This window comes from Carlito syrichta, unplaced genomic scaffold (assembly GCF_000164805.1).
Source record: "Carlito syrichta isolate Samal-C Ts95f unplaced genomic scaffold, Tarsius_syrichta-2.0.1 Scaffold315300, whole genome shotgun sequence".
NCBI classification, from domain to species: domain Eukaryota; kingdom Metazoa; phylum Chordata; class Mammalia; order Primates; family Tarsiidae; genus Carlito; species Carlito syrichta.
The window spans coordinates 151517-165535 of NW_007259396.1; the positions used below are offsets into that span (position 1 = coordinate 151517).

Consider the following 14019-nt stretch of genomic DNA (forward strand, 5'->3'; position numbering starts at 1 on the left):
GTGGTAGCACATGCCTGTAGTTCCAGCTACTTGGAAGGCTGAGGCGGAAGGATCGCCTGAGCCCAGCAGGTGGAAGCTGCGGTGGCCGGGAGCATGCCACTGCCCTCTAGCCTGGGTGACAGAATGAGACTACAACTCAAAAAACCCCAAAAAACAAAAAAAACCATATTTGCCCCAGTGATTTGAGTTACCAACTTGATCACATACTAAGATTTTTGTGTGTGCACAATGTTTTTAAGTTACAGGTTGAAAAACTTTGGGGAAGTCATCAAGTAGGAAAGATCAGATAAGAGACAGTCACTCTTAAACTATTTAGTACAGATAGCTCTCAGTCAGTTGAGTTATAGGTGAAAATCTGCTTCAGGGTTGCCAGAATGCTCTTAAACATAGACATATTTATGTTTAACAGCTTTTTTGAGGTATGGTTTACATACCATAAAATTTATCCATTTTAAGTGTACAATTCGGTGATTTTGAGTACAGTGGTTGAGTTGTGCAACCATTACCACAAACCAGTTTTAAAACATTTCCATCACCCCAAAAAGATTCCTTGTGCCTCTTTGTAGTCCTACTCCTCACCACAGGCACCCGTTAATCAGTTTTCAGTCTCTTTAGATTTGCCCTTTCTGGACATTTCATATAAATTGAATCTTTAAAAAAATTTTTTTTTTGAGTTGGAGTCTCTGTCGCCCAGACTGGAGTGCAGTGGCCGCTCTCGGCCACCGCAGCCTCGACCTGCTGGGCTCCAGCGATCCTTCCACCTCAGCCTTCCGAGTAGCTGGAATTACAGGCGTGCGCTACCACGCCCGGCAAATTTTTTTATTTATTGTAGAGATGAGGTCTTGCTGCCCAGGCAGGTCTCGAACCCGCAGGCTCTGGCAATCCACTCACCTCAGCCTCCCAAAGGTGCGGGATTACAGGCTGAGCCACCGAGCCCGGCTTAAATTGAATCTTATACTACATAGTCTTTTGTATCTGGCTTCTTTTACTTAGCAAGATGTTTCGAGGTTTATCTATATTGGTGCATGTATTAGCACTTCATTACTTTTTATTGCCAAATGGTCTTCCATTATATGGCTGTACTACATAGTTTTGTTTATTCATTTACCAGTTGATGGATATCTGTATTGTTTTCACTCTTTGACTATTATAAATAATGCTGCTATGAAATTCCTTTGTTTTCATTTTGTTGGTAGAGTCCTAGGAATTAAATGGCTGGGTTGTATTGTATTATAAGTTTGTGCCTACTTAAATTTTTTTTTAAAAAAGAGACAGGGTCTTGCTCTGTCACCCAAACTAGAGTGTAGTGGCATAATCGTAGCTCACTGCAGCCTCAAACACCTAGACTCAAGCAATCTTTTTTGCCTTAGCCTCCTGAGTAGCTAAGACTACAGGTGCATGCCACCACACCTTGCTATTTTTTAAACAGTTTTTGTAGAGATGGGAATCTTGCTATGGTCAAGCTCAATTCATCCATTTAAAAACATTTTATGTATTATGCTTCTAGTGTCATATATAAGAACAGGCAGACATTAAAGCCAACTTTCTTTTCATAGAATTATAAGATTTTCTTTATTCCCAGGACTAATTAGTGATTAGACCCATTTATTGTGTGAGCTTTGTTGAGATGCATAAGGACTAGCCTCTGGGTGGTGGTCCTATTGTTCCAGCCTCCTTTGGGTAACTATTAATTGGGAGGCCATATGACATTGATCAAAAGTACAGGCTTTGCCGGGCTCGGTGGCTCAGCCTGTAATCCCACGCCTTTGGGAAGCTGAGGTGAGTGGATTGCCTGAGCCCGCGGGTTCGAGACCCGCCTGAGCAGCGAGACCTCATCTCTACAATAAATCAAAAAATCAGCCGGGCGTGGTAGCGCATGCCTGTAATTCCGGCTACTTGGAAGGCTGAGGTGGAAGGATCGCCGGAGCCCAGCAGGTCGAGGCTGCGGTGGCCGGAAGCGGCCACTGCACTCCAGTCTGGGCGACAGAGTGAGACTCCAACTCAAAAAAAAAAAAAAAGTACAGGCTTTGGAGCCTGACTGCCTAGGTTTGAATTTTGGCTTCATCCCTTTGTAGCAGTGTTACCTTGGGAAAGTGGCTTAATTTTTCAGTGCCTCAATTTCCTCATCTGTAAAATGTGGATAGTAGTAGAATTTCCCCCATGGGAGATGTTTGTCTGTAAAGTGCATAGAAAGGCCTGGAGCAGAGGAAGGATTCTACAAATATTAGCTATTATTGCTAGGTGAAATTTCCTCAACTGTAGTTTGGGATGCAATTATGCATATTTAAATCATTTGAGGGGATTTGCATGCCCTTTCTAAAGTGACAGGTTGTGCCATGGGTTAGAGTAGCTAGGGTGATAAGCCTAACACTTAGCCTTCCTTGACACATTTAAAGCTGATTGTTCCTTAAAATCACTTTCATTAAATGAGGCAATTTGGGTTGATGTGTGAAATTACAAAACTCTTCATCAGATGTAAAAATAGCTCAAGCTCCATTAACACTTAGAAAACGAATAATCAATTAACTACTGTTGCCAAGGCAAAAATAGGCAGTAAGTCTTAGGCAAACCAAGAACAGGATGTAAGCTATCTATATTTGATAAATACATTTATCTGCCTTTAGGGCATTTTATTAGGCCCGGGTCTGATTATGGGATGAGAAATTGCAATTTAAGAATTCCTGCTTCATTCCTGTTGCAAGAGAAGAGTTTCAACTTTTTTCTTGTTTTCATTTGTAGAATGAGATTAATGAAATTTGAGACCGACTTACCTTTAAAGGGAATTCATGATCCAATATGGGTATAGTATTAAGAATATATAAAGAATTCTTCCAACTCAACAGTGAAAAGACAGTTTTAAATTGTGTGTGTGTGTGTGTGTGTGTGTGTGTGTGTGTGTGTGTGTGTATGTGTGTAAAATTTTTTTTGAGTTAAGTTTCTCACTCTGTCACTCAGGCTGGAGTGCAGAGGCATGATCACAGTTCACCACAGCCTCAACCTCCTGGGCTCAGGTGATCTTTCTGACTCAGCCTCCCAAATAGCTGGGACCATAGGCACATGACACCATGCCTGGCTAATTTTTTTGTAAGACGAGGTCTTGCTATGTTGCCTAGACTGGTCTAGAACTCCTGGGCTCAAGCAATCCTGCCTCAGCCTCCTGAAGTTCTAGGATTACAGGCATGAGCTACCATACCCAGCCTAAAATGGAGAAAATGTTTTAATAGACATTTCTCCAAAAAAAAGATGTATGAATGTCCAACATGCTCATGAAAATAGGTCATTGGTCATTAGAGAATTGCAAATCAAAACCATAATACAGTGCTACCTTCTACCTACTAAGAGGGCTATCATTTTATTTATTTTATTTTTTATTTTTTGAGTGGAGTCTCACCCTGTCACCCAGGCTGTAGTGCAGTGGCACGCTCACAGCCACCGCAGCCTCAACCTGTTGAGCTCAGGTGATCCTTCTGCCTCAGCCTTCCAAGTAGCTGGAACTACAGGCATGCGCCACCACACCCAGCTAATTTTTTGATTTATTGTAGAGATGAGGTCTCACCAAGTTGCCCAGGCTGGTCTTGAACCTGTGGGATCAGACAATCCTTTCACCTTGGCCTCCCAAAGTGCTGGGATTATAGGTGTGAGCCACTGTGCCATGGGCTATGTAATTTTTTTTAAAAAGGAAAATAGGCTGGGCTCAATGGCTCAGCTTGTCATCCCCGCACTTTGGGAGGCCGAGGCAAGTGGATTGCCTGAGCCCTCAGGTTCGAGACCTACCTGAGCAACTTGGCAAGACTTCGTTTCTACAAAAAAAAAAAATCAAAATTAGCTGGGCATGGTGGCACGTGCCTGTAGTCCCAGCTACTTGGAAGGCTGAGGAGAAAGGATCGCCGGAGCCCAGCAGGTCGAGACTGCGGTGGCCGGGAGCGTGCCACTGCACTTCAGCCTGGGTAACGGAGAGAGACTCCAACTCAAAAAAAAAAAAGGAAGATAATACACATTGGTGAAGATGTGGAGAAACAGGAATCTTCATACATTGCTGCTGGGAATGTACATTAGTTCAGCCAGTATGGAAAATGGTTTAGTGATTTCTCAAAAGTTAGACAGAATTACCATATGACCCAGCAATTCTACTCCTGGGTATATACCCCAAAGAATTGAAAAGTATGTTGGCCAGGTGTGGTGGCTCATGCCTGTAATCCCAGCACTTTGGGAGGCCAAGGCAGGAGGATTACTTCAGCCCAAGAGTTTGAGACCAGCCTGAGCAATATTTCTACAAAAAATAAAAAAATAAGACACATGTTATCACAGAAACTAATATACAATTGTTTATAGCAGCATTCTTTATAATAGTAAAAGATGGAAAGAGCCCAAATGTTCATCAGTAGATGCACTGATAAACAAGTTGTAGTACCTACATATGCTAGAATATTATTCATTCCTAAACAGGAATGAAGTACTGATAGTGCTTTACAACTTGGATAAACCTTGAGCACATTGTGCCAAGTGAGAGAAGCTAGTCACAAAAGTCATATATTATATGATTGCTTTTATATAATATATGCAGAATAGGCATATCCAAAGCAACAATAAGCAGATTAGAGGTTACTAAGGGGCAGAGGATGGAGAATGGGGAGTGATTATGTATTTAATGAATACGGAGTAATTTTGGGGGGGTGGTAAAAGTTTTATTACTGGTGATAAAAAGCTTGACAATGCTGGTGGTTACACAACGTTATAAATATACTAAATACCACCAAATTGTACACTTAAAAATGATTAATTGTATATTAAGTGAATTTCACCTCATTTTTATTGATTGAGACACTCTGTCATCTAGGCCAGAGGGCAGTGGCATGATCATAACTCACTACAACCTTGAACTCTTGGGCTCAAGCAACCTCTTGCCCCAACCTTCTGAGGAGCTAGGATTAAGGCATGTGACACCACACCAGGCATATTAAAACTTTTTTTTGTAGAGATAGGGTCTTACTATCTTTCCCAGGCTGGTTTCAAAGCTCAACAGCCTCAAGTGATTCTCCTGCCTCAGCCTTACAAAGCACAAAATTACGAGTATGAGCCCCTGCGCCTGGCCTTACCTCAAGCTTTTAGTAAAAGGGATTCATGAGATTTATTTACTTTTTATGCTTCCCAGAGGCAAAAATTTTAAAGTGCAGGGAGTGATGATATCAGAAAAGGATGACCGTTTGTGATGTGGCAACTCCAGTATCTTGATATCTTTCCAGATTCATTTTCATTCATCTTTTTACTTAGAAGAATTTATTCTTTTTGTTTTTGAGTTGGAGTCTCACTCAGTCGCCCAGACTGGAGTGCAGTGCCTGCTCCCGGCCACTGCAGCCTCGACCTACTGGGCTCTGGCGATCCTTCCCCCTCAACCTTCCAAGTAGCTGGAACTACAGAAGTGTGCTGCCACGCCTGGCTAATTTTTTTGATTTTTATTGTAGAGATGAGGTCTCACCAAGTTGCCCAGGTGGATCTCGAACCCGCGGGCTCAGGCAATTCGCTCACCTTGGCCTCCCAAGGCGCGGGATTACAGGCTGAGCCACTGATCCCGGCCTAGAAGAATTTATTCTTTAGCTGGAAATACAGGCATGTGCTACCACACCCAGCTAATTTTTTGATTTATTGTAGAGATGAGGTCTCGCCAACTTACCTAGGTTGGTCTTAAACCCTTGGGCTCAAGCAGTCCTCTCACCTTGGCCTCCCAAAGTGTTGGGACTATAGACATGAGCCACAGGGTCTGGCCTAGAAGAATTTATTCTTTTTTTTTTTTTGAGTTGGAGTCTCACTCTGTCTCCCAGACTGGGGTCAGTGGCATGCTTCTGACCACCGTAGCCTCTACCTGCTGGGCTCTGGCGATCCTTCCGCCTCAGCCTTCCAAGTAGCCAGAACTACAGGCACGCGCTGCCACGCCCAGCTAATTTTTTTTTTTTTTTTGAGTTGGAGTCTTACCCTGTCACCCAGACTGGAGTGCCGTGGCCGCTTCCGGCCACCGCAGCCTCGACCTGCTGGGCTCCGGCGATCCTTCCTCCTCAGCCTTCCGAGTAGCCGGAATTACAGGCATGCGCTACCACACCTGGCTGATTTTTTGATTTATTGTAGAGATGAGGTCTCGCCTGCCCAGGTGGGTCTCGAACCTGTGGGCTCAGGCAATTCACTCACCTCAGCCTCCCAAAGGCGCGGGATTACAGGCTGAGCCACTGAGCCCGGCCTAATTTTTGATTTATTGTAGAGATGAGGTCTCACCAAGTTGCCCACGTGGGTCTGGAACCCACGGGCTCAGGTGATCCACTTGTCTCAGCCTCCCAAAGTGCTGGGATTACAGGCTGAGCCAACAAGCCCTGTGAAGAATTTATTCTTTTTTTTGAGTTGGAATCTCACTTTGTCACCCAGACTGGAGTGCAGTGGCTGCTCCTGGCCACCGCAGTCTCGACCTGCTGGGCTCCGGTGATCCTTCCGCCTCAGCCTTCCAAGTAGCTGGAACTACAGGCACACCCTACCACGCCCGGCTAATTTTTTATTTATTGTAGAGATGAGGTCTCGCCAAGTTGCCCAGGCGGGTCTCGAACCTGCGGGCTCAGGCATTCCCAAAGGCACGGGATTACAGGCTGAGCCACCGAGCCCAGCTAAGAATTTATTCTTAACACAAAGTATTTTATCTGAAAATACTGTCTGCTAAGGTAGAAACAGCCCTGTGTTTTGATAATGAGTATGTTATTCTTTGGGGACACCTATTAGGGGCCCAGTTGCTCTGGAACTAACAGAGCTAATGAGGAACAAAAGATATTCCTAGAACCTACATTTGGTTGACATTCTGTTTTTCCTGGTCCATGCCATTCTATCAGGCTACCCTTTACCCCACTCCTTTTTTTTAAGTCAGGACTCACTCTGTTGCCCAGGCTGGAGTGTGGTGATGCAGTCACTGCTCACTACAGCCTTGGCCTCCTGGGTTCAAGTGATCCTTCTGCCTTAGTCTCTCGAGTATCTAGGACTACAGGACTACAGCTGGGACTACAGACATGCGTCACCATGCCTGGCTTAATTTTATTTTTTTTGTTGCCTGGACTGGCCTTGAACTCCTGGGCTCAAGCAATCCTCCCACCCTGCTTTCAAAGTGCTGGGATTACAGGCATGAGCCACTGTGCCTAGCCCTTTCCTTTTTAAAAAAATTTTTTTATTAAGGTAAAATTCACATAGCAAAATCAACCATTTTAAAGCAAACAATTCAGTGGCATTTAGAACACTTCCAGCTTCCAGCTCTATACATTGTTCCATAGCATCTTCATCATCCCCAAAGGGAAATCCCATACTCATTAAGCAGTTATTCCTCTCTCTTCCCCTAGCTCCTGATAACCTTACTGGTTTGTGTTCTGTCTGTGGATGATCTATTTTAGGTAGTTCATGTAAACGGAGTTGCCTTACTCCATGTAGTGTTGCTGTAAAAGAATACCTGGGGCTGGGTGCTTTATTTACTTTACTTATAAGAGGTTTACTGGCTCTTGGTTTTCCATGCTATACAAGAAACATAGTGCCAGAATCTGCTTATGATAAGGGCTTCAGGCTGCTTCTACTCATGGCAGAAGGTGAAGGGGGGCTGGTGTTGTGGAGAGCACACGGCGAGAGAGTAGGCAACAGAACAAAGGGAGGTGCCAGGCTCTCTTTTTAACAGTCAGCTCTCATAGGAACTAAGAGTGAGAACTCACTCATTACTGCAAGGATGGTACCAAGCTGTTCATGAAGGATCTGTCCCATGACCCAGATACCTCTCAGTAGGTCCCACCTCCAACACTGGGGTTTACACTTGAGGTTTGGAGGGTCAAATATCTGAACTATAGCAGGAGTCATATAACGTGACCTTTTGTGTCTGGCTTCTTTCACTATGCATAATGTTTTTAAGGTTCATCTATGTTGTAGCCTGTGTCAGAATTTCATTCCTTTTTATGGCTGAATAATGTTCCACTGTGTATATATACCACAATTTGTCCATTCATCTGTTAATGGACATGTGGACTATTTGACTATTGTGAATAGTGCTTCTGAAATAATACATACATGTATTTGTTTGAGTCCCTTTTAAGTTTCTTTGGGCATATACCTACAAGTAGAGTTGCTGGATCTTGTGATAATTCTATGTTTAAATTTTTGAGGAACTGCCAAACTGTTTTTCACAGTGACTGAGTCATTTTACCTTCCTAGCAACAATGTACAAGGGTTCCAATTTCTGCACATCCTCGCCAGCACTTGTCATTTTCCTTTATTTTGATTATAGTCAGTCTAGTGGGTGTGAAATGGTACCTCTTTGTGGTTTTGATTTGCATTTCCCTAAATGACTAATGATGTGAGCATCTTCATGTGTTTATTGGCCATTTGTATTTCTTCTTTGGAGAAATGTCTATTTAAATCCTTTTCCCATTTTAAAATTAGGTTCAGCCAGGCACTGTGGCTCACACATTGTGTAATCCCAGCTACTTGGGAGGCTGAGGTGGGAGGATCACTTGAGTCTAGGAAGTTGAGGCTGCAGTGAGCTATGGTCATGCCATTGCACTCCAGCCTGGGTGACAGAGCAAGACCTTGTCTCTAAAAAAATTAGATTGTCTTTTTGTTGTTGAATTGTAAGAATTCTTTATATATTCTAGATACAAGATTCTTATTGGATAAATTATTGCAAATATTTCTGCCATTCTGTAGGTTTCCTCCCTCCCTCCTTCCCTCCCTTCCTTCTTTCCTTTGTTTTTTGTCAGAGTCTCATTCTGTTGCCCCACACTGGAGCTGGAGTGTAGTGGCAGGCTCACGGCCACTGCAGCTTTGACCTGCTGGGCTAGTTGGTCCTTCTGCCTCAGCCTTCCAAGTAGCTGGAACCACAGACATACACCACCACGCCCAGCTAATTTTTTGATTTCTTGTAGATATGAGGTCTCACCAAGTTGCCCAGGCTGGTCTTGAACTCAGGCAGTCCTCTCACCTTGGCCTTCCAAAGTGCTCAGATTACAAGCATGAGCCACTGCACCCAGCCTCTGTAGGTGTCTTTTGGTGCACACAAATTTTTAATTTTGATGAAGTCCAATTTATCTATTTTTGTTGTTGTTGTCCATCTTTAGTGTCATATTTGAGAATACACTGCCAAATTCAAGATCATGAAAAAAATTTTTTTCTAAGAGTTTTATAGTTTTAGCTTTTGTATTTAGGTCACTGGTCCTTTTTGAGTTAATTGTTGAATATTGTAGCAGGTAGTGGTCTGTCTTCATTCTTTTGCATGTGGATATTCAATGGTTCCAGCATCATCTGTTGAAGAGACTATTCTTTCCCCATTGAATGGCCTTGACAACTTTTTAACCATCAGTTGGCTATAGACATGTGGATGTACTTCTGGAGACTCAGTTTTGTGCTTTCTACTTATTTTTATATGGATTGAGCTTCTTGTTTTTCTCCCTTTGATACAGGATCATGGGGTTGATAGTAGCATTTTCCAGAATCCCAAAAAGCTTCATCTCACTATTGGAATGTTGGTGCTTTTGAGTGAAGAAGAGATCCAGCAGACATGTGAGATGCTACAGCAGTGTAAAGAGGAATTTATTAAGTGAGTAACCCTCAGGGATGGGAAAGGGTGGTCCATCCAGGCTGGCTTCTTTTGGTATTACAGACTTGTTTTTGAACTCGGAACTGTATGACATGGAAACGAGATTTGTTGACTCACCTATTTATTACACTTAACAGGAGACCATTGTCTGAGATGTTTAAAATGAACTTAAAGCATATATTTACACATTTTTTTATGAAAAAAAAACCTCTATCTTAAAATGTATTGGTTCAGTGGCCCTTTTTTTATTAAATGGGATGTCCCGTTATTTTCTTCAATAGGAAATTCTCCTTATGTATCAAAGAGCATAGGCTATTGCATTGGTTTTCTGTGCTGCTATAACACATTATTATAAGTGTGGTGGCTTAAAATAACACAAATTTATTGTCTTATAGTTCTCAGGGCCAGAAAACTGATACAGATTTCACTGGGCTGAAATTAAGGTGTTGGCAGGATTATGATCTTTTCTTTTCTGGAGGTTCTAGGGGAGGATCCATTTCCTTGCTTTCAAAGCCCCTACTCCTTGGCTAGTGGCCCCTTTCCTCCACCTTCAACTTCAGCAGCACTGCATCTCTCTGATTCTTCTATTGTCAGATCTGTCTCTTTGTGTAGGCTTGTCTGCTTTCAAGAACTTGTGTAATTTGATTGAGTCCACTCAGGTAATCCAGACAAATCTCTTATATCAAGTTCCTTAACCATAATCACTTCTGCAGAAGTCTCTTTACAATATATGACAGCATATTTAGGCTGGGTGTGGTGGCTCACACCTGTAATCCCAGAACTTTGGGAGGCCGAGGTGGGAGGATTGCTTGAGTCCAGGAGTTTGAGATGAGCCTATACAACATAGTGAGATCTCATCTCTACAAAAAAAATTTAAAAATTTAGCTAGGTGTGGTGGCGCATGCCTACAGTCTCAGCTGCTTGGGAGGCTGAGGCAGGAGGATCACTTGAGCTCAGGAGGTCGAGGCTGTGGTGAGCTATGATCGTGCCACTGCACTCCAGCCTGGGCGACAGAGTGAGACCCCAAATTTTAAAAGAAAGATAGTATATGTACAAATTCCAGAGAGTAGGACATGAGCATCTTTAGGGACCATTATTTGGCTCATCACAGCAACACAGACATTTATAACATGATTCCCTAGGAAAGTCTTCATTGTATTTCAGAAACACTGACTTTCTTTTCTTTTTTTTTTTTTTTTGAGTTGGAGTCTCACTCTGTCACCCAGACTGGAGTGCAGTGGCCGCTCCCGGCCACCGCAGCCTCGCCTGCTGGGCTCCAGTGATCCTTCCGCCTCAGCCTTCCGAGTAGCTGGAATTACAGGCGCGCGCTACCAGGACTGGTTAATTTTTTGATTTATTGTAGAGATGAGGTCTCGCCAAGTTGCCCAGGCGGGTCTCGAACCCGCGGGCTCAGGCAATCCACTCACCTCAGCCTCCCAAAGGCATGGGATTACAGGCTGAGCCACCGAGCCCGGCTTCTTTTTTTTTAAACATAAATAATTTTGAATATTTGTGTTTAAAAGTAAGAATATCGGAAACTGTTTAAGCAATCTGTTTTGACTCAGGAAAACATTGCTGTTCTAGGGGCAAAGTTGGTGTTTATTTATTTTTTTACTGTTAAGTATTAATTTATGCCATACATATGACATAACAACTTTATTTCAAAGAACCATCTTTTCCCCTCTCTCCCTTTACTTTTTTTATTAAGATTTGTGAAGAACAGAAATTTGGAAGCTGACTCATTCACATAGTTTTTTAATTCTCTTATTGTATGCAAGCCCCATACTATTCTAACATGGTTTTGTAGAAATGGTTTACTTGGTTCACTGGGCAGAACAAGGTAAATGATCTAAACTTGTCCTCTACTTATGTTATATATGAAACTTGTAATACTGTGACTTTGTGTTCCAATTATCCTTTCCATTAATTGTTTCAAAGCCAGGATGTTTATCTTGAGCAAGGTCATAAGCTGATCAGGTTTACAGTCTGCTTTTATGAATCTCAGGCAGCAAAGAATACTTCTTGTCTTGTTCTTTGCTCTGTGTTGGACAAATCTATTGTCTCTAGATCTTTCCTAAAATTCAAAATAATTTGGTGTTTGTCATCAAGTAGTTGTAATTGTCCTTGTATAAAACAAAACTTTATGCTTTATGTTACAAAGCAGGGCAGTTTTACCTGATTTAAAGGATCAGTTCTGATACTTAAACTAATTCCTGGTTTACTTTTTGCTAAACTAAACTGAAAGCTGCTACATTTTCTTGGCTGCCATAGGGAATAATCCTGCTAAGAAAAAATTTAAAGGTAGATAAAGTATTTGTTTAGAGAATATTCTTTTTACCTTATGAAAATTAGGTCACAGGTTTTTTTTTTAATCACTGAGGCTTTATCCTAAGCTATGTAAAGATTTAGCTGAGTTCCTCCCTTTTATGTCTCTGGGTGCCTTTTGTGACTAAATGCCAAATCTGAGTCCTTTAAGCATGTCAGAGTTGGTGTGCATAGGGAATAAAGAGCAGGCTTAATAGTCCTCAGAATTTTTGACATGACAGTATGAAAACAGTAATTGTAGTTTTTCAAATTCAGCAAAGCTTTTGAAATAGGAAAAAGTTACCCTGCCAAAAATCTGCAGTGCATGCAAAAATTTGTTTGAAGATGCTCTTTTTAAAAAGCTGGAAAGATTTGAAACCAGCAAGTAAAATAAAGCAAGCCTCTCCAACTCTCTTCTTCAACCTTCCTCCTGCCACATACATTTATTTAAAAAGTAAAAAATTAAAAGTTAACAAGTCAAAATTAATTTACTTCTGAGAAGGAGAATATGAAACAGAATTTGGTTGGTTGGATTGGTTAGAGGTACCTTGTTTCCATAAAGGGAAGAGATGGTGCCTTTAAAAAAATAAAATAAAAGAGGTACTTCTATTAAAGTCCTGGTGAGTAAATTGGTAAATTGTATCATCTAACTTTTTTTTTCTTTGATCCTTATTCTTGCTCTTTGATCGTAGCCTTTGTGCTTGGTATATTTAGAAAGAAGTCAATAAATAGTAATGGCATTTCTTTCTTTCTTTCTCTTTCTTTTTTGAGAGATGAGATCTAGCCACATTGCCCAGGCTGGTCTTGAACCTGTGGACTCAGGCAGTCCTCTCACCTCGGCCTCCCAAAGTGCTGGGATTATAGGTGTGAGCCACTGGCTAGTCCTCTTTTTTTTTTTTTTTCTCGAGTCAGAGTCTCATTCTGTCATCCAGGCTGGAGTGCTGTGGCACGCTTGTGGCCACTGCAGCCTTGACCTGCTGGACTCAGATGATCCTTCTGCATCAGCCTTCCAAGTAGCTAGAACTACAGGTGCATGCCACCACACCCAGCTAATTTTTGGATTTATTGTGGTTGCCCAGGCTGGTCTCAAACCCGAGTTCAGGAATTTCTCTCGCCTCCGCCTCCTAAAATGCTGGGGTTATAGGCACGAGCCACTGCACCCGGCCGATGGCAATGGCATTTCTAACCTGAGATGCTTTATGGTATAAAGACCTCAAATTAAAATATGAAAAAGAAAACATTGAAAAATGAATAGACCAGTATATGGTATGCTATAGTTAATTTTATGGCTTTTAAAATTGGAGTACTGAATAAAAGTGGCCATATTGGAATTTGATTAAAACTGTGGTGTTATATAGCTCTTTTAGATAAATGAGTAGCTGAATATTTGTTTTAAATTTGAAGGTAGTTTTTTAATTTAAAGGATGCCATCAGACCAGAAGCAGGATTTATATTTCAGTTTTTCAGCTAAAGGCTCATGTAGTGCTATGGATTTTGAATGAATTATTCAGTGTTTAGTAAATCCTGAAACTGACTGTGTCCTTGTGACTGTTCTCTGTGAGATATAGGCCACAAACCATGCGCTGGCTCTGAGCAGAGTCTGACAAATGTGCAGTGTGTTTTTAGCTTCTATGCCACCCTCCTGGGCCTAACAGTGCCCGTAGGCCTGAGGTCAGACCAAACAAGAAGTTTAAAGGTACAAAAAAAAGAGGAGAGAAGAAGGGGAGAGAAAATACTCATGAACAAATATTAATACTTCATTGTTGCCTCGGTTGTCATCAGTTGGAAAGCAGTGTGCTCTCTGGTGTCCCAGGTGGAATAATTTGGCCACCAAACCAAGGAGCATTTATCAGGAAACCATCGAATTTCTATCCTGCCCTTTAACTTGCTCAATAAATCTTAGGGGTAGGTTGAAAGAGTTTCTGTTTCTACTCATACAGCAGGCTTTGACTCCTGTTTCATCCTTTTGCTTATTTTTTGTTTTTGCTTCTCCATTTAATTTCAAGGATTTGAGGCAGTGTAGAGGGAGGATGTATACAAAAGAAATGCCAGCCAGGTGCGGTGGCTTAAGTTTGTAATCCCAGCATTTTTGGAGGCTGCGGCAAGAGGATTGCATGAGC

General features: G+C 42.0%; 1 protein-coding gene across 1 annotated transcript in view; it reads left to right on the forward strand.

The window, feature by feature from the left end:
• The window catches only part of ASCC1 (activating signal cointegrator 1 complex subunit 1), a 125176-nt gene that overhangs the window by 45079 nt on the left and 66078 nt on the right, over positions 1-14019 (forward strand). Inside the window, exon 6 of the mRNA XM_021706158.1 lies at positions 9459-9595. Within this exon, the coding sequence (XP_021561833.1) occupies positions 9459-9595 (137 nt within the window). The remainder of the gene's footprint in view (positions 1-9458; positions 9596-14019) is intronic.